General features: G+C 44.1%; 1 protein-coding gene across 1 annotated transcript in view; it reads left to right on the top strand.

The window, feature by feature from the left end:
* The window catches only part of DGKK (diacylglycerol kinase kappa), a gene marked incomplete at both ends in the record, with an annotated part of 166,838 nt that extends 149,467 nt beyond the window's left edge, over positions 1-17,371 (top strand). Inside the window, 13 exons of the mRNA XM_082864971.1 lie at positions 441-545; positions 1,006-1,102; positions 2,638-2,745; positions 4,849-4,945; positions 5,452-5,559; positions 6,219-6,332; positions 6,679-6,813; positions 7,999-8,159; positions 8,728-8,869; positions 9,894-9,980; positions 14,117-14,227; positions 15,892-16,015; positions 17,292-17,371. Coding sequence (XP_082721097.1) covers positions 441-545; positions 1,006-1,102; positions 2,638-2,745; positions 4,849-4,945; positions 5,452-5,559; positions 6,219-6,332; positions 6,679-6,813; positions 7,999-8,159; positions 8,728-8,869; positions 9,894-9,980; positions 14,117-14,227; positions 15,892-16,015; positions 17,292-17,371 — 1,469 coding nt within the window. The remainder of the gene's footprint in view (positions 1-440; positions 546-1,005; positions 1,103-2,637; positions 2,746-4,848; positions 4,946-5,451; positions 5,560-6,218; positions 6,333-6,678; positions 6,814-7,998; positions 8,160-8,727; positions 8,870-9,893; positions 9,981-14,116; positions 14,228-15,891; positions 16,016-17,291) is intronic.
* Between the last annotated feature and the right edge of the window lie 3,842 nt (positions 17,372-21,213).

The raw sequence follows: 21,213 nt of genomic DNA, 5'->3' as shown, positions 1-21,213 counted from the left end.
ACGGCCTGGTCCTAGAGGCTTAAGTTTAGAACAAAGGTCATGTGAGTAAATGAATTAACAAAGAGGCGAGAATGGAGGTAGAAGAACAGAAAGTTTCCCACCCTGCTCCCCCTACCCCTGGCCCCAAGCTTCTACTCACAGCCACATTTACTGGACGATAGGAAAAGAGTAACAAGTAAAACAGAGAAAGCTCAGGCACGGATGTGAAGAGACATGGCAATACTGTAAGAAAGCTGAAACCACAAACAGCATCATGGAGGAGATGTGATGATCAAATGGGAGTCTCCATTTGTCTCCCCACACACTGACTGGTATTAACTGAACAAAAGAGATGCTCAAGAAATGTGACCAACCCTCCCTCCCTCCTTTCCTCCTTTTCTTCCTTCCTTTCCTTCCTCTCCTTCCTTCCTTCCCTCCTTCCTTCCACTTTTTCTCTATAGTTCTTGATGAGCAAAGCCGACAGACAATATCAGTCAAGAACTTTAGTTCAACTTTCTTCCTGGAAGATGACTCAGAAGATATTAACCAGATGAGCCCAAGACACCGTAATGATCTTTCTCTTCTCCTTCCTTTACTCTAAGCTTCATCTCTGTCTTCTAGTTCCCAGAGAATAAAGATGTATTTTCATGCATCTTCCTTTAGCCATAATCCTACTCTGCAGTAGATATCCCTCCCTCTTCTCCAGAAACCTCACACTATAAGACCCCATGCCTATGTCCAGAAGTAATGACCCCATTAGATACTTTGAAAAGGCTGGCCTGATGAAACCCAAGATTTGAAGCTGTTTCACTGCCAGCAAGCAAGCAACCCAGCCTTACTATTCTGTCATTGGAAGTCCCTGTCCATCCAAGATGATCCCTCTTTGGAATGAGAACCCTGAATATTATCGAGGAGAAAGTCATTGAGCTTGATTCTGCTCCAACAGAGAAAGTGGGGTGAAATACAAGTGGGGGGAAGGGCTTTCTTGTTTGTATCTGACACCAAGGTGACATCTTTTGTGTCTAGGTTCTCGTCTTGGTACTCTGTCTTCTATATCTTCTCTCAAAAGTGAAGACCTGGATAACCTCAATTTGGAGCACTTATATTTTACACCTGAAACTATGTAAGTATTTAAGCCTATAACCTTCCTATGGCTTCTCCCTTTCTCTGGTTAAGAGAATAGTCTAAGGATACCCAGAGTCAAATGCTGACTATACTTACTAGTTGTGTGACCTTACACAAGTAATTCAACCAAACCTCAGTTTCCTCATGTATAAAATGGAGATAATTGTAGAACTTGCCAGATAGGTTTGCTGTATTTATTGAGTTTATATATCCAAAGTACTTGCATTGGGCAGTGTTTGGCACCCATAGTTAGGTGCTATATGTGTTACAGTTATTATTTTTTTTAATTAAAACAACTTCATTTCATTTCAAAGAACCTGTTTTTCACTGTTGCCTTTAACAGTAAATGATTGGAGTTGCTAAGAAGTAAGTGGGCATTGAGGGGACTAGCTAGCAAATCTAAAGACATCTGTCTCAATAGCCCTACCTCTTTAGAATATTCCCAGTAGCCAAGTTCCATCACATTCACTTATTTTGAGTTCCATTAAGAAAATCAGTTACATCAGTTAGAGAATCCCCAATTTCTGGACTGTGGTCAAGGAAGACAAATCTCATGTGAGAGATGTAGGGTCAGTTTAGTAATGAATAAAAAAAATCTGTGGTTAAGTAGATAAATTGTACCTATTTTCAGTTTCTCAAAAGAAGGACACAGCTAGCAATTATTTAAGTTTTCTGCAGCTTCCCAGTTATTCCTATATTCAACTCCCATTCCCCTCCACTTTACCATTGGATTAAGCTCATATATGAGGCCTCAATGGACCTACCTAATGAGTTTTGATCAATGGTGTGCTGGAAAATGTTTAACAACCAGCTCTCTGTGGGGAGGAAAGCCCTGATTTATTCCTGGTGTAAACCTTTCCATCATGGCCTATTTCAAGATACTGATATAATGTCATTGAATGCAGAGTTGGGAATTATAGGCATAATCAGCTTACATAAACTGGTATGAACTGGCTCCAGCACACCACTGGTTTTAATGGATGGATGCAGAAGAATAAAACAAACTGCTTGGTTTTGTTGTTGTTGTATATATATCTACCCTCTTTTAACAGTTTTTTTCCTTCAAATGTATGGTCACTTTGCCCTTTGATGTGAAAGTGCTACAAAGGAGTTCAGACATCTCTGGAAACAGGAATACAGACTTTACTGTCAACATATATTTTTATCTGAGATACTTAAATCTTCTTTCTTTATGGGAATAAGTCAATGACTCTTATTTCCCTTTATTTTATGTGGAGAAGATAATGGCCACTCATATCTGACAGCCTCCAAAGATGACTTCTTTATTATGAATCCCAATTCCACTGAATCCGCCCAACTGGCTGAGTGTCCTCTCTTACAGCTAACAAGTTAGTAGTTAACACAATAGGACATCTACATGTGCCTCTCAAGAACATTAAGCCTTGTGCCCAGTGTAGAGGGGGACTTCCCTCAGTGGTTGTTGATCACGCAGATAAAGTCTGCAGCCCAATGATAACAGCACTTCTTTCCTGCACCAGTGTCTATTCTCTTCTTCCCTTTGGCTAATTTCAGACGCTTCAAAGAAAGGTGTGTCATGAACAACTATTTTGGAATTGGACTAGATGCTAAAATTTCTCTGGAATTCAATACCAGAAGAGATGAACACCCAGGACAATACAAGTAAGGAAAAGAAACTCCCCTCCCTACATACAAACACACAATCACAATATACACATGTATTCCCACATCCCCTACCTTACAGACAAGAAACAGAAAGAGTCCGTCCTTTGGAAGTAAAACACATTAGTCCCAAGGTTAGTCTAGTGGGATATCTTGCCCCAAATATTGACCAGATCTGTGATGATGCTGCACTGGCATCCTGAACTTGGAGCTGCTTTCATAGTCTTGACCTGTGTTCAGCTAACTGTGTTACTGTTACTGAAAACAGATTACATTGACTCAGTTCAGCCAATTGCCTATCTTTGTTCTGTCTCCAAGAACTTGATGAGGTCCTAGTAGTGGTTTTAGGTCTGTTCTTGCTTGGCAAGGCTGCAAAGTATCAAAGATCACCCTACTGGTTCTTAGTGTTCCTAACTTGGTTCCCCAGGACCTACTGATTTTACCCCATCTTGTTTGGTCTGCTTGGCACCTTCTGGTACTTTTGTGCTACAGACATACACTAAGGCAGCCTCAGAGTTCTTGTGGTAAATTTAAATTACGAGTAAAAAGAAGCACACCCTCCACCCATCATCACCACCCCCTGCCCACCTGCCACCAGAACTTCTTTCTCAAAGCAGGCCTGGGCTGAGGAACAAGTACTTTATCAGATGTGTCTTGCAAATATTGCTTCCCAGTTGCTTGTCTTTTTTGTTATTATTGCTTGTCTTTTCATTTTTAACGGTCCCTTTTGAAATACAAAAGTGTTGAATTTTGATGAGTTCCAGTTGATCAATTTTTTTTTTTACAGACCATGCTTTTGATGCCATGTTTAAGAAATCTTTGCCTAACCCAAGATCTTAAAAATTTGCTGTTTTCTTCCAAAATTTTTGGTTTTGCTCTTACATTTAAGTCTGTGATCTGTTTTGAGTTACTTTTTATGTATGGTATTAGGTAAGAATCTGAGTTCATCTTTTTGCATATGGATATCCATTTACCACAGCACCACCTTTTAAAACTATCCTTTCCCCCAATGAATTGTGTTGGCACCTTTGTTGAAAATCAATTGACCCTAAATGCAAGGGTTGTTTTCCTAGACTCTCACCTATGTTCCATTGATCTATGTGTCTATCCTGTGCAAGCACCGCGCTGTCTTGATAACTGTAGCTTTATAGTAAGTCTTGAAATTGGAAGATGAAAGTCCTCCAACTTTGTTCTTTTTTCAGAATTGTTTTGGTTGTTCTAGGTATTTTGCATTTCCATATAACCAAACTCCAGTTTTTAATAGATAAGGAAACTGAAGTGCCCAGAGAACTTATGGTTTAAAACAGAGTGCAAATAATTTTGTGCTATGTGCTAGCCTTCTTACATTTCAAAACCCATGCCCTGTGGTGGCTCATTTCTGTGGCTGTACTTTAAAAGCTCACAGTAAATTCTATCCAGCCTTTATAGTGATTGTTAAGTACCCTGCCTGTTTTTATCAGAGACTCTACAGTCAACAGGACCTTGTCCTTCCCACCTCCACCACAAGTCTCCTGATATCCTTGCCTGTCCCATATTCTCTCCACTGGCTCCTACTCTACAGTCTTCCTAGTAAGCTTATTTCTATTCTGTAGCATTGAATTAAGTGTTTAACATACAGGTCTTGGAAATCCCTCCACTTTGCCAGAAAAGTTATGCTTCAAAGAAACTGCAGTCTAAGAGTCACATGTTTCAAATGAAATTGATTCCAAGTGGCTGAAATCTTGAGCTCCCAGAGTGGCACTTGCCAGGGTAGTTGATGTGTACTAGCCAGTTATGCTCACAGCTTTTTATGAGCCTTACTTTCTAAATATAGCCTGTCTCTTCCAAGCCTGAACCAATATCAGAAGCAAGTAAAAATGACAAATCAATGGGATGCTGCTGCCTCAAGGAGACCCAGGAACCCATTGCAGCTGGTGTTCGCATAAGGATACCAGTTACACTATCCTAGCATTCCCTCTTGTGTCCAGTTACCATTAAACATGACTCCTCTCTATAAGAAGGCACTTGACGAATAAGATGGTGTCTCCTCTTACTTTTCTTCATCCACTTATCTTTATATTATTCACCCTCTGACTACCTTTCTCTACCTTTATCTCCCTGTAGTAGCCGCCTTAAGAACAAGATGTGGTATGGCCTTCTGGGAAGCAAGGAACTTTTTCAGCGCTCTTACAGGAAACTGGAAGAACGAGTGCACCTGGAGGTTAGTGGAAAAGAGGGTGATCCTTCCTGGGCATGAAGAAAGGAAATATCATGACCCTGGGAATCAACTTTCCTCTATATCCTTAGTTCTTCCCAAGCTTTTTTTTTTTTTTTTTTTTTTTTTTTTGCGGTACGTGGGCCTCTCACTGCTGTGGCCTCTCCCGTTGCGGAGCACAGGCTCCGGACGCGCAGGCTCAGCGGCCACAGCTCACGGGCCCAGCCGCTCCGCGACACGTGGGATCCTTCCCGGACCGGGGCACGAACCCGCGTCCCCTGCATCGGCAGGCGGACTCTCAACCACTGCGCCACCAGGGAAGCCCCTTCCCAAGCTTTAACTCTGATCCTCACTCATTGCTCATGGTAGGAAATCATGAAGATAGATTTCCATTTTATGGATAAGAAAATAATAGCATGAAGGGAAGACAGAGCCCTTCCCCCATCTCTGTAAATGGCCCTTCACATTGGTATCTGAAGAGCCAGCCAATAAGGGCTACTCTTTTCTTTCAGTGTGATGGAGAAGCCATCTCCTTGCCAAACTTGCAAGGCATTGTAGTGCTCAACATTACCAGCTATGCTGGAGGTGTCAACTTTTGGGGAAGCAGCACAGCTACCACAGTGAGTATGGAACAAGGAACAGGGAGGAAGAAAGGCTTGACCCCTCTAAAGTCTATCAGAAAGGAGAGTTGAACTGACTGGAGTATAGGGGAAGAGGAGGTGGGCTGGGGACCTTTATTGGCAGCAGCTGTATGATGAGGTTTTTTTTTTTTTTTTTTTAAGGCAATTACCACCCCAGAGCACAAGAATCAACCAAAAACCTCAGGATCAGATAAATTCTTCGGTGTTGCCTGGACTTTGAATTTTCCATTCCTCACGTTTGAAAGATCCTTGAAAGGTTACCTAGGCCATGCCCTTTTCTCTAAGGAGGTCTGTCAATAAAATCTCCTGAGAAATTGGCCATGAATCCTTTCATCTGAGCTCACCCAAGAAGGCCATGAGACCAGTGGGACTGGCCTTGGGGATTTATGATGCTAGATTGGACAGGGAGAGAATCAGTTAAGAGTTGTGATCTCAAAAGGGACTGAGTTTTTATCTCAGTGCCCTTTTCCCAAGTTGGCTTCCTGACCACCTTCTTCTCCTTTTAATAATATAGTAGTTTCTCCACTCTTCATTAGCTAGAAAAGTTCTCACCAGGAGCTTTCAAAGCATACCTGCTTGTGATAGGCAAGGTGTGGTTTCTCAAGGGTGAGATGTGTGACACAGTTCTTCCTCCTCAGGAATATGAGGCTCCTGCGATAGATGATGGGAAGCTAGAGGTAGTGGCAATCTTTGGTTCTGTACAGATGGCAATGTCCCGTATCATCAACCTGCATCATCATCGCATCGCCCAGGTAGGCACGGGCCTGGTGGGCAACAGAAAGGGTTTGAGCTCTGTGGCTACAATCCAGGATGTGGGGTAGTCTCAGGAATTAACCAGGTATAAGAATGACAGGGTGGAGGGAGCAGGTTATCTGGTGGGAAGCAAGGTACTGGCTGAAGTTGGAAACAGAGGTGGTAGGGACCAAAGGAGCAAAAAGCCCATAGCAAACATGTGTTTCCTCCCTGGGACAATCTGATTCACATTTTTGCCAGTCCTGTTCAGATACACATTTGGCCATGACTGTGAGATTATCAGATTGGTCTATAGTCGTTACCTCATTTTTCTCCCCCATTCTCCCTCCTCCTCTTCTCTGGCAGTGCCGTGAGGTGATGATAACCATCGATGGTGAAGAAGGTATCCCAGTGCAGGTGGATGGGGAGGCCTGGGTTCAGAGGCCAGGCCTTATCAAGATTAGATACAAGAACACTGCCCAGATGCTGACAAGAGATCGGGTAAGAAGGGAAAGGCTCATCTGGGGCTCCTACGTTGTCTCATCTATAGCTATCACTTGAGTACTGAATACTTCCAGTCAGGCAGAATTCCTTAAAGAGAGGTCTGCATAATACTTATCTCAGAGTCACCTTGGGTGCTTGTTAGAAATGCACATTCCTGGGCCCCACACAGGCCCACTGCATCAGAATGGAGATGGGTATTTCCTGGGAACTTGCATTTGCAGACAAGCTCCCTGAGACATTCGGATATACATAGACACTTGCAAAGCACTGTCCAAGAGAGTGAGACAAGAAGCTCCCTTCTGTAGTTTTCCACAAAGTTGTACTCCTCCCTCCACTGCACAGAGTTAAAGGCCTCAGGTGGTTATGGAGAAATCTGCTCCCTTCAACAAGAGAGTCTTCATTGAATATGGTCTTTAGGTTCCTCTAAGGCGTCTTAAAATACTGCATTCACAAATGTCACTCACCTCAGCTAAACCACCTAAAGCTAGAAAGGAGCCATTATTAATCAGATGTTCAATGCTTAGAGGCTTTCTTCCACTCTGGCCTGTGGACAGTCCATAGACACAGCAATAGAGAAGGGATGCGATGTCTAGTTTATAAGCTACATACTTTGTGTTGGGCACTTTACATATATTCTCTCAAGTAGGTCCTCTCAACAATCCTATGAGGTAGATACACTTATTCCCATTTTATAGGTGAGGAAAATGAGGACCAGAGAGGTTAAATACTTTGCTAAAGGTCACACAACTAGTCAATGACAGAAGCACAATTCAAAATTAAATGAGATATGTCTAGCTCTAAAATCCATCAGAATATATTGCCTAGATTTGGCAAAGAAAGGAGCTGAAAAGGGCTCCACTTTCTTATTGGTCATGATACCTACCTATAGGAGCTTCTGGAAGGCAGACATCTGTCTGATTCAAGTATGTTGTCCCAAGACTTGGCATGGTAACAGCAACAACGACAGCAACAACAAAAAACTAAAACTGCTTAGTATGAAAGAGACATTGAATAAAATGTTGGACAGATGTATGGGTGTGGAGATAGGTGTATGGGGGAATGGATGAGGCCCTCTTTCCCCTTTCCCCACAGTACCCACAAATATCAGACTCACAGACAGATCTGTCACATGCCGTCTTAGCTACAGCAATCTTTAGGCTCTGCCACTGTCTTTATCGCCAGGACTTTGAGAACTCAATGAAAATGTGGAAGTGCAAGCATTCTGAAATCCAGGCTGCCTCTCAACCCCAGCTGGACTCCCAGGAATCTCAAGATAGCCTCTCTGATGAGGAGTATGCCCAGATGCAGCACTTAGCTCAGCTTGCAGAAAACCTCATCAGCAGGTAAGTGGACTGGCCCAGATACAGGGCTGGGAATCCCAAGAAGAGATAGGGAGAAGAAGCCAACTTGTATCTATTGGCTACTGGAGAGCCTGGCCTCAGAAAGGAGTATTGCTCAGAGCTCTGAGGATTGACAGGGACTCTGACATTCTAGGTAGGAAATAGTCTTTGTGGTCAGCAGTAAGCCAGCTTGGACCTCTACCATTAGGCCCAGAGATAAATTTTGATCTCCTCTTGCTGCCCCAGACCCAACAGGACTAAAAATGCTTATCCTTGCCCTTAAATATCAGGAGGGCCTCAGAGTTTCTGGAGTCAGCTCCTTCCTCTATTCTAGCCTCCCACTCTCCCAAAGCACCCAGTATCTAATTCTGGTGAGACAAGGATGGACAAAAGTGAATAGCTAGAGAAGAGTAGAAACATTTTCTGGCATAGGTGGCTCCCTAGAAATGAGAAGAAATAACAGGAGAGAGTAAAGAATACAATTTACCCTTAATCCCAACCCTCACCAGCACCTCAGGCCAGACATCCTTCAGAACTCTAGACTCATTTATCTGTCCTTGCTTTATTACAGACTTACTGACCTGAGTAAGGTCCACCAGCATGTGTCTGTCCTCATGGATTCTGTGAATGCCAGTGCTAACATCCTGAATGATATATTTTACAACCAAGACAGTAGCAATGAGGCAGGTGCAGCTTCCTGCACTCCCATTGAGGTAAGGGGGGAAGCGGCAGATGAAGGAAAGGAGTCAAACCAAATAGGAAAGGGAAGGAAGGGGAGCTGGAGGCTGGGTAGAGAAACTGGGCAAATGACATGGCAGGAAACTGATGGATAGAGTAGAGGGGGAGGCAGATATTGTTTGACTTGTTACTGGGAGAATGGTTGCTGGGAGAATGGTTACTGGTCCAGAGTGGTTACTGGGAGAATCCCATAGCAGATTTCATCAGCCTGATAGCTATCTACCACACTGGCCTCAAGGAGAAATAGCCTGAGAATGGAGAGGAACTTGGCTTAGGCCCTTCCTCATTCCAGGAAGATCCCTATATAACCTGTTAAGGTGACACTTGTCATTGAAACTTGTGCTCCAGGCTGCCTTGGTTTTCCTCTCGTGGGGAAGGTCTAGATTAGATTCTTGATGTTAAATGTGCCATCCTGTGACTTTACCCACTGGCAGAAGATTTTTAAGTGATGCTTTTAAAAAGTAACTTTAGTGCTAGGCAAACAATACAAAAGGGCCACATACAGGGTCAGGGCCTCCTAAAATGTAGGTTACCTATTTATTTGGGGCCGGATCTTAGTTGGAAGAGGCCTGGAGCTCCAGGCCTGGAGTTTCAAGAAGACAGATGGTTAGGCCTAACTTCATGTACCATGGGAAAGGTGGCTTCAGCCTAGTGGCAACAAGTGGCCTCAAACTTACTATCTGGTTTGCATATTCCCTGTTTCCCTATACCCATAGCACTCAATCAGTGATGCCAAATGCCAAGTTGTGCTGTGCCACAGCATACAACACACCAATACAGCTGTACTGGTAGTTGATAGCTGGCATCAGTTTTGACTGGTTGGTGCCCATGCTGAACTACTAGTTGTGCTATATTGTGAATATTACTTTTTCACTTATAGCCACATCCTACTAGCCTGCTCCTACCCTCCCACAGAGAAGCCAGCTGCATGCTTACTAACCAACAACTCCTCTGTCTTTGTCCTTTCCCTTCCTTTCTTTTCCTTTCTTCTCCTCTCAGACTCTAACCAGAAATGATGCAGTAGATGTTACATTTAGTCTTAAAGGGCTCTACGATGACACCAAAGCTTTCCTGGATGAAAACTTGGTGAGTGGATGGGGTTGGAACAGGGAGGGCAAAGTATCCCATCTGAATTTGGTCACAGCCTGTGCTCGGTTCTAGAGCATTGGAAGACATGTAGGAACATTTTGGCCAGGTGCTTACCTGGCAGTCCCTGCTGTGTCATCTTCACCCAGAGTTGTCATTGATCGTGTCACTTTATAAGTTATGCGAATCTATAGGGACTACCATATCCTTGAAGAAAAGTCTATCTCCTTTGGCAAATGTCTCTTGGGTCCAGACTAGGCCAAACAAAAGCAGCGTTTTCTCATCATACCTCATATAGTTTCAGTAGAAAAGGGTGAGCTCTTTTGAGCTGCTCTGCATCTCCCAAGTTTCCACATACGTCTCTCACCATGTGGAAAGACAGTAAGGAATAGTGGGAAAAGTTGGGGGTCTCTGAGTTCAAATCCCAAATCTGCCCATTACTAGCTATATTAGTTTCCTAAGGCTGCTGTAACAAAGTACTAAAACCTGGGTGACTTAGGACAACAGAACTTTATTGTCTCACAGTTCTGTAGGCTAGAAGCCTGAAATCAAGGTGTCAGCAGGGCCATGTTCCTTCTGAAACCTGTAGGGAAATCCTTCCTTGCCTCTTCCTAGCTTCTGGTGACTTGCTGGCAATCTTTGCTGTGTTCCTTGGCTTGTAGATGCATTACTCCAATCCTCCATATTCACATGGTGCTCTCCCTGTGTCTCTCTGTCTTCCCATGGCCATCTCCTTAAAGGATACCAGTCTTACCGGATCAGGGCCCACCCTACTCCAGAGTCCAGACCGGACCAATGATCCCATCTTAATAATTACATATGCAATGACCCTATTTCCAAAAAATTGAGGTACTGAGGGTTAGGATTTCAAGATATCTTTTTGGAGGGGACACAAATGAATCCATAACAGTAGGTACGTGAGGTAACTTCACCTCTCTGGATCTCAGTTTCCCTACCTACAAAATAGGAATTAAAATCTCTACCTATCCAGGTTGTTGTGAGGATTAAACAAACTACTGTATATTATGTGCCTAGCTCTTCCTAGCAGCTTGACAGATGGTAGATTTTATTAGTGTTAGGGAAAATGGACTGAGGCTCAGTTTTTGAGCTACAGGAAGAGTTGCTGTTTCTCATAATGCAAAGCCCATAGGCACACCTGGTGAGTGTGCTTTAATGAGTCAACTGATCATGACTACTCCACTTTAGGTTTGCTGCTAAGGCCCCTAGGAAGGTACTGTTCTGCCTCTCATCTAATTAAGGTTTATTTGAAGAGGGGCCTCTGAGTTGATTTTTGCAAGAAGTGCAGCCACTTCCCCCTTTCCATTTGCACATCTAACTGGCACACTGCACAGGTGGAAGAGTGGTTAAGGCAGTCAGGCCAGGCTGTCCCAGCATCTGAGCCCCAGGCTAGAGTCTTTCAGCCTTCAGCGACAGCAACAGAAGTACCTTCTATATATAGGCAGAGCTAAATGGCCTTGCCAATTTGGGCAGCAGGAAATATGGGAGCTTGGCCTCTTATTGCCACTCAGGATTTCTTGAGGCTCATGGGGTCATGAAAATTGGCTTGTGCCAGCCAACAACCCAAATTGAGCACATATCATACTTAATATAGAACCTGGTAAGGACCCACACACACACATACACACATCCAAACGAGACCTGGGTGCAAACGGCTGCTAAGAATGACCATGTATCTCCAGAAAGGCCATATCATAGAGGTGGCATGGATGTAAGGCTTATTTCATTTTTTAAAATTTATTTTTATTTTATTTATTTATTTTGGCTGCATTGAGTCTTTGTTGCTGCATACAGGCTTTCTCTAGTTGTGGCGAGTGGGGGCTACTCTTCATTACGGTGCACAGGCTTCTCATTGCAGTGGCTTCTCTTCTTGTGGAGCATGGGCTCTAGGCATGCAGGCTTCAGTAGTTGCAGCATGCAGCCTCAGTAGTTGTGGCACACAGGCTTAGTTGCTCCGCGGCTTGTGGGATCTTCCCGGACCGGGGCTCAAACCCATGTCCCCTGCATTGGCAGGCAGATTCTTAACCACTGCACCACCGGGGAAGTCCAGGCTTATTTCATTTGAATGTTGTTATTCCTCCCCTTGAAGGAGAACAGTCAGTGTTGGGAGAGGGATGTAGCCTTTTTTTTTTTTGCGGTACGCGGGCCTCTCACTGTTGTGGCCTCTCCCGTTGCGGAGCACAGGCTCTGGACGCGCAGGCTCAGCAGCCATGGCTCACGGGCCCAGCCGCTCCGCGGCATGTGGGATCTTCCCAGACTGGGGCACGAACCCGTGTCCCCTGCATCGGCAGGCGGACTCTCAACCACTGCACCACCAGGGAAGCCCGGGATGTAGCCTTTTGATGAAGAAAATCCCACCCAGTAACTCCCACTTCCCTTATGTGGCAAACTGGCTTAGTGATGTGTTAGAACAGAAACCAGGAAGTGAGTAACAAAGTCCCCTGAGTCAGTTTGCACATTTATCTCAGAGAAGAGTCCTGAACAAGGTCTCTATTGAAGCCAGAAGGACAAGAGAACAGAGCATAAGATTCAGGCCCAACCATATACTATTTTTCAGAGCCCGAGTCTCTAGGTGCCAAATAGGAAGTCATTAGGAAGCCATTTTATTCCTCTTCTATTATGATTAGGAATCATTTTCTAAGACCCCAATTCCTCTTTCTTCTCTGTGGTTTTGGGTTTGACTATCAAATCCCTTTTGAGCACTGCTGGTAAGTATGCCCCTAAGAATCCCTGCCCCTTTCCCCCTTATCTTGAAGTGATGGCCATTTCTACTTGACACCACTGTTCCCCGTCCCACCACCATGTACACACACGTGTCCTGTGCATCCGGGCTACTCCGTACTGTCCTAAATCATTCGTTGTAAAGCAAAAGCAAGAGATTATTTGACAACATGACTTGTTCCCCTCTCATATCCCATCCTGATTGGTCATAACCTCCAATCCCATCCCTCGCTCATTCACCTGTCACCCATTTGTGACAGACAGCAGGGTTCCACTTAAGGCTGGCCCATGCACAGCAAGAAGCTACATAAGTGCCAGACTGAAAGTAGAGCACATGCCAGAGAGGAGAGATGAAGCCAAAGTAGGTGGGCTGGAAAGCATGTCAAAGCTGATGATATCAGCATGCATCTGTTCTCCCAGCTCACTATTTAATGGAACATGAACTATCTCACTTATGTTGTTGGTTTAGAACTTGGTTCTTCTGAGTTGGAGATGGTCCCAGAATAATCTATTTTAACTCTCCCATGGAGCATACAGAGTTCATCCTGTGGGTGCTGGGGGTTACTAGGGAATGCTTGAGCTTTGTTTCCTAAATCCATGGGACAAGCCATCATTCACTAAGAGTGAATAGCTAGGGGCTAAAAGCACAGCCTGGGGAGGCAGACCCTCTTTGCCAGGAAGGGAAAATTTGAGCCAATCTCTCTCTAGCCCTCCCCTTGCTTCACAAAGCAGCCTTTAAATTATGGTAACTGTGTAATAAAGATGCCCCCCACCCCAGCATCTGGCCACCCCACATGCCCTTTCTGGAATGGTGTGGTATAGAGGGTAGGCTATAGAGTTGAATAGATCTGGGTTTCTGTCTAGTCATGTGATCTTGAGCACTAAACTTCTTTGAGTCTGTTTTCCCACCTATAAAATGAGAACAATAGTACTTTGTAAGGTATTATCAAGCTATTGGGAAGATGGAATGAAACTATGTATGCACAGTGCCTGGCATATAGTATTTGCTCAAAAATTGGTAGCTATTATTAGGGGGGCACTTGAGTGTCTCCAGGGGCTTGAGGGTCAAGGGTAGGACCCTTAACCTGGACCCTAAGCTGTCGGGGTACAACTTCATCATTAATTGATAGTGGTCAAAGGGCCTCTCTGCTTGCCAAACTGTGAGCACGCCAAGCCCTAAGGAAAGCATCACTGTCTGGTTGTCTCCTGGATCTCCCTATTGAGAAAGTAAAGAGCTGGCTATACTTTCCACCGACACCATGAGCCAAAGGAGATATAAGTTGGCACACTGTGGTCTCATGGCCACTAGCAGGGACTGGGAGTTGGGGAGAAGGCAAGAGTCTATGAAGGTAGGGTGCTAAGCATTGGATACTCACTCTTTTTCCTGTCTTCACCAGCTGAGAAATGCTGAGTATGAGGCCACACTGCAAACTTCCCTGGATGCCATGAATAAGGAGTTTGAAAAGCTATCTGAGATTGACTGGATGAATTCAATCCTTTCTCCAGAGGTATGTGACCTGTGGATTGGGAAATAAAGGGGAAGAGGGATTCTTCCTTGGTGCTTTGCCTTCCGGTGTGGGCCAGGACACAGTGACTGATGTAGCATAGGGAGGCCAGTAGTGGCTTTCAGCTTGAGTTCAATGGAGCCTCCTCCTCCCATCTCCTCACCATAAGTATACAGGACAAGGCAGAAGGCACACTGAAAAACTAGATGACCACGAGAACATAACCAGAAAGAAGAACCACTCTGTATCAGAAGATTGGGAGAGAATAAGCAAGAATGGTCTTTTTCTGTGCCTTTCTCCTGGCTGCAATTCCCCTCCCCTGCTCAGTACCTGCTACTGGGACTGAATTTTGTCTGGTACATACCATTATGGCCAATACCAGGTGTTTACAGCCAACATCTGTTCTAAATGGTTGGTGCCCAGGCCATACTGGTGGTTAAATCTACCAAATATCACCTCTCCTTGCTGCTTTCTGTCCCTCCCACTCTGGGAGGAAAGTAGGCTATCTCAATGCTTTCCCCTAGCAGGTGTGTGGCTTAAAAGAAAATCAAGCATGGCAGCTGTGGCTATAATATAGCTGTGGGGATGTCATCATTTTTTGACAATTCTGAGTGCTCTCCTGAGATTGAAAAATAGTCCCATTTCATAAATCAAATGACTCAAAGATGTCCACCTACCACCAGGTAAATTATACCTTTTACGGTCTGACAGGGGTTTTCTTTAAATTTCTCCGCCATGGAACTGCTCACTTCAACCTGTAGGAATACTTGGTTCTCCTACTCATTATGCCTGTTTTCTGGCTTCATACACCAGTTATATGCATGTGAGCAAGCCATACAAGCATGTTTGGACTAGTGCAGCAATTGGGCTACCATTTAAGAGAAAAAGCCATAGGCAAATTTAGGTCTTAAAGGATTTAATAACTTTCTCATATGCCTTTGCTGCTCTTGACCAGTAGCCCCCTGGGGAAGAAAAACATGCTGTTATGCAGAAAAGGAAGCACACTCTTGTAGCACCCCGTTCCTACTCAGTTCAGCTATCTTGCACCAAGCTCCTGACCTAGGCAAACAGACTGGATATTGAGAGAAATGAAGCAAACAGTCCATGCTCTGAGGTCTCAATATGGGAGTCTGCCTGGCCTGGGCATAATCTCTTTTCTGGACTTCAGCATTTCCATAAAGATGAAGAAGTGAGGCTCTAAAGAAGGGCAGAATAGATTGAAAGAAAGACAGGAAGATGTTGCTCTTTCACTTGATACCAAACTTGCTCACCTTAAGGCCACAGAAGGCACAGATCCACTTTGGTGGGGAAAAGCAGAATGAGAGTCAATTATTTATTGGACTTTCCAAAGCTTTGGTTCCAAGGGAAGGTCCTGTGCCCTTCCTTTAGGTTTCTTCTGAAAGGCAATTCAGAGGAGCATTTATTAATATGAGATCATTTATTAAAGCATTTAGCAAAGTACCTGGCACAGAGTAGGATCTTGGTAAAGATCAGATGCCTTCTAGGGCACAAGACTAGTGAGTAGGGGTATCTCCCATACCTGGATAGATAGCAGATCTGCCTGCTTCTTGCAGCATCCTTGTTCACCACCTTGCCAGGCCTCTAGGAATTGTTTCTGACTATTAGGCAACTAACATTTTGACCTTCCTCTTGTTGTGGTTTGCCAGGAAAAGTCTTCAGATACTGACAGTAGAAGCCTCGGATTGAAAGTTAAGTTCCCCAAATTGGGAAAGAAGAAGCCAGAAAAGGAAGACAAACCTAAATCAGGCCAAGGCATCCAGGGCTTTATTGGTAAGTTTCTCCCACAGGCATCGAGGTCATAAAGGATTCCCCAGCAGCCTGGGTACTTCCCAAAGACCTGAAGCTCACATTAGAAATGTGCACGGGTATGGTGGTGATGGAGGAGGTGGCCGGCTGGGAGCCAACCTTAGGGGATGCCAAGCAGTCTCTTGGACAAGGTGTGAGTTAGAAAGTGATATGGAGGGAATTCCCTGGGTGTCCAGTGGTTAGGACTCCACGGTTCCACTGCAGGGTCATGGGTTCGATCATTGGTTGGGGAACTAAGATCCCGCATGCCGCACGGTACACCAAAAAAAAAAAAAAAAGCTCCTTAAAAAAAAACAGAAAGTGATATATGGATACTGACAGGGAGAGAACCTGAGAGGCAACCTTGCTTTGTGATCTCTGTGATATAAACAGCTGAAGAGAAAAATGAGAACAGCCAGTTACCTTTCTGCTTGACCCATTCCTTTCCTCAGTGGATAAAGTATGGCAAAACAGTCATATTTAGATCTATTTCCCAGTCAAATACAACTACAAGCTTTTGGTCCTGCTCCAGAAAGCACTATTATTTGAGATGGGTTGGGGGTGTCAGTGCTGGGCACCTACAGGGTCAGGAACAGGTTCCACGACCTATCTAAACACTCTTATTCTTTATCTGTTATAGTAAATCCCTGGAAATGCAAAATTTGTTTCATTATTTGAATTTTGGTTCCACCCCTTCTTCAGAATTGGACTTAAATGTTCTTGATATATCAGTGGGGCTCAAAAGAAGGTTCCCTTAGAATTGTCGGCTATGCCAATTCTGATGTCAATCGTCTCTCCTAAATTCTGAGCCTAGATGACCTGGAAGCTTGAGAGGGATAACCATAGTGGACATGGGGGGAAAGGGATGGAGGGTGGCAGTTTGTTTTGTTTTTTGAGGAACTGAGACTTCATACAGATGCCAAGAGAGAATCTCCTGGACCAAGTTATGTTTGGTCCAACTGGTTTGAGTCCCTAAGAATCTGCCAGTTGGGAGACCCATGGTGCTTGAGAGTCTTTCTGAAAACTCTGAAAGGGTCAATAGCAGTTTCATGGATTATCAGGTTCTGAGAACTCATCCCATTTGTGTTTGGCTTGCATGACATCAGCTGGTTTTCTAAGATGGTTTAAAAATGGTTGGTACAATAGGAACAAACCAGTCTGTCTCCTAAAGGACTCTTTGCTCTCTTTAGCATCCATAAATTTAGGCATCTGACAATGTGCTAACCTCATTATTTCTATACTTGCTTTTTTTTCTATAAAGGAAATTTGTGGCACCGCAGACATCATGAAGATGAAGCAAAAGATGATGATCCTCCAACACCATCAGGATCTCAACTATAACCCTTGAAAGCTGGAAGGAGAACTCACAACATTTAGGATTCTACTAAAAACTCTTGAAACCTCAATACAGGCTAGACTAAATTATTTCAGAACAAACATGAGCACCACCAAGAAAGATCCTCCAATTCTTTACACTAATACATTTTTTTCCTGGACTCAATCAGGTCTCCTTAGAGGTTTACATTTTCTCATTGGCCAAAGATTCTTGTTCCGAGTTGTCTTGTTCAGTTCTCCTTCTCTTCGTGCATCTTGAGCAACTACAGTATTTAACTGAACTAAGCTTTTTGTGAATGGCCTGGGATCTACAAAAGATTCAAGGGAGTTCACCTTTTCAGGGAGTTGGGGAATGTTTTTCTCTGACTGGCAGAGAAACTGTTGATGCTAGGGAATGAATGAAAGAAATACTCTCAGGGAGATGAGGAGAGGGGTCAGGACAGCCAGGCTTGGTGGTGTTTCTCCCCCAATCCCTGTCAATTGCAACTTGTGACTTCAGAAGGTCTCTCCTAGTTGGCCTATTAAGATGAGAACTAGGTCCTGGGGGCTTGTCCACTTGCCTCTTACAATGACCATGTGAAATCTTTTCTTGTGGTGACTGCTCTCTCTGCAAACCCTTTCTGTTTTTCCATGTGCGCATGTATGTCTTTGCACATGTCCAGGTGGTGCTCTGGTGGCTGGGTGGGCCCATTGGTTGGAACTCACCCCTATGGCAACCATACAGGCTCCCTTCCTACTGCCTTGATCCTAGCCTGCATGCCTCCATGGAGTGTTTGCCTGCATTCTTGCTGGATTTTTAAACTAAATGTTTTGCTGCTGTGCTGCAGTATAGTTATGTATAGAGACATATAAAGATGTATATATATAAATATATATATATATATATTTTTAAGAACTGAAAATACAACTCGACCTCTAAATGACCCTATAATTTATTGTGCTAACCCAGGAATCCCTCCCCACCCTGATCCCATCCTCCACCCCCATTACCCTACACACACATAATGCCTCTACCAACTGCCCTAGTTCTTGGTGGAGCTTCTAATCTTTTGGTGCATTTTCAGTGTCTTAGAAGTGGCTGGGATCTACCTATGGCCCAGCTGATTCTGATGCCCCCTTAAAATTCTGAGCCAGGCCACAGAAAGGGGAACAAAAACACCAATGCCCTAGAGAAGGGGGCTAAGCTGGCATGCTGCCTTTTTCGCTCTATCTATCCTGGACTCTACATCAGCAACTGCCCCAACCTGTGCTGTCCCCTTCCCCAATAAACACTATATGGAGCAACCAGGCCTTGAGCTCTGTGACTCAGATGTCTGAGCTAAGGACTGCCTGACAATCAAGTCACAGCCTAGGCCCTTCCCCACAAGCTCCATCTTGGCTTGCATCTTCTGGGCAGGCTGTTGGTTAAGTCCCCAAATCACTTTTGAATCTCCCTTCTTGCTCCTTTCCCTTGAGTACAGAGGGACATTCAAAGTGACCAGAAAGAACATGACCCTGGGAAAATGGAGGCTAAAAGCTTCTGCTTCTCCCATGGTTCTTCTTCCAAATTTCTCATGAAAACAAACCAGGCCAAAATTGCTCCAGATCCCAATTAGCATTTTTTTGAATGCCTGTGCCCAGTCAGGCAAATCTAATCAAACTCCAGTATTTCTCCAGGGGTTCTCTCATGTCTGCCTTGTATCCCCACCCACCCTCAACTTATACCTTTGAGTAAGTGTCCCTTCCCATTTATCAACAAAAAGCCAGGAAACTGGCCTCTCCCTACTTCTCAGAAAAACTTAGCGTGCTCAATTACCTGACTCAGTCCAATCGCTGGTTTATCGAGGTGCACAATCCAACTCTAAGCACTGGTTCTCAACTCTGGAACTCCACCAGCCTAGCCCACTTAAACCAGCCACCTGTGTTCCACCTCTGCAGGGGTGAGGAGAAAAATACTAACAAGGGGATAGTCCCCAGACGTCTGATTGCTGTGCCAAACAAACAAAAATGTCCTAGCTCTACAACTAGGGAAGAAAGTTAATGGAAAAACATTGAGAGAAAACATTTAAAACTTATTTAAGCATCAGAATATGTTAACTTACTGTATGTATTTAAGTGGGGAATGTGCTGTTGCTGTGTTTTTGGCTTTCTCCGTATTACTCTTTCTTCCCAGGAGGAGGTATTAGATCAAATCAATAAGGTCACCGTTGCAGCCCAACTTGGCTCCTCCGTGGCTGCACACATTAACAGCTGCACACACGTTCACTCACAGAGTTGGGAACCAAGTTGCATATTTTTCAGAAGAGCCTTTTTCAAAATGAAAAATTTCCAAATGAGCAAATTTTAGGAAACAAAAGGAAGTCCTGGGAGAGGGTAGCTTTTACTTGGCAGTGCCTAAGCAGGGCTGTGTCTTGTAATTATTTTTATCACCAATGACAGTAAACTGTAATAGTACTCCATCTCTTGTGTTTACTTTGCTGACTTACTATCCATCTTTGTATGTTGTAATGCTACTCTTGCTCTGTTGTACCATCTGGATTCCCTTTTACCTACCCTATCCTCCCACCCTGAATCAGAATGATATTGAATGAAACCACTAAGATTGGAGGCTGGAGTCAACTCATGGAGCAGAATTGATAGGGGATGAGGCCCAGGAGCAGGTGTGGCTTGCTAAATCCCTTGGTTACCTCCTAAACTGCTTAGTTACCAGTTGTTTCCCAAAACAAGGAAGACAGCTTTGCTGAGCACTTGTTTTTGCACATACTAGCTTGAAAACAAAGCAAGAAGTGGTGATCTCTTTCTCAAGGGAGGTGGCCCATCCTCTGGAAGCATAAGCTCCTTTCAGGACTTCATGGTTAACTACTTGCAGTAATATAATTGTTCAGGTGGTGGGACCAGACACCAAATATCCATCTCAATTATGTTCAAAGTTGACATCAAGAGCCAAAGTTCTGGGGTTTGGTTGTATCTTTGGAGCACTTTCTGAGGGACTGATTGAATGGGCAATTCCTAGCAAGAAGAACAGTGGGGAAGGAGAATGCCAGTGGATTTGGACTGCCATCATCTGCTTTTGGTGTCAATACTACAGGAGGTCAGCAGCTATCATTCACCTCACTGGAAAAGGGCCTGTGTTTTGTCTAAAGGGGCAAGGGAAGAATAAGGAAGACATTTTCAATTTAATAAATTAGGTTAAAGTTGATCAGAAGAAACAGTTGGGGTTAATGTCATCTTCCCTCAGGACACAAGTAGAAGAATTTTAATCTCATAAGAAGTAGAAACTAATACCAAAACAACCAAACCCATTAGCACCATTCCATCCTGTAAAGGACCTTGATTGGCTTTATGGTTTGTGGAATTGCATTTGTCTACTTGTCTGCTAATCTTTAATCTGTTTTTTTGTTTGTTTTGTTTCCTCAGAGACCCCTGCAAGTAAGCAGCAGGGCCAGGGGCTGATTGGGGGAGGAAACTGGGGTAGTTATGGGGTAACAGGAAAAAGCAGAAAGAAAAGGTCCACAAAGTGTGCCTATTCCTCCTCCCCACAAAATGGAACACCAGTCTTCAAAGTTAATAAAGTTTTGCTTCTTAATGTATTTTAATAAATGGATAAATATAATCAACACCAGTGTCTCATCATTTACCTCAGCATGGGAGGAGTTGAATGGTGGTGGAAATGGGGAGTGGGCTTGGGTTGTCATCCAAGCTCTAAACAAGCCACATGCATGTAGGGATGGCAGGTGGCGAGGCGTGGGGAACAGCAGCAGCACAAACTAAGACTCTCCATCAGGGTGATCATAACACTGAAAGGGCTGCTACAAAAAGTTCTAAAACCTGAAACAACTCAGGACAATCCTATGGGGGAATACCTGCCA

Source organism: Leucopleurus acutus (genome assembly GCF_964270905.1).
Source record: "Leucopleurus acutus genome assembly, chromosome: X".
Lineage (NCBI taxonomy): Eukaryota > Metazoa > Chordata > Mammalia > Artiodactyla > Delphinidae > Leucopleurus > Leucopleurus acutus.
The sequence above is the reverse complement of the archived record's forward strand: the minus strand, read 5'-3'. Positions and strand labels throughout refer to the sequence as shown.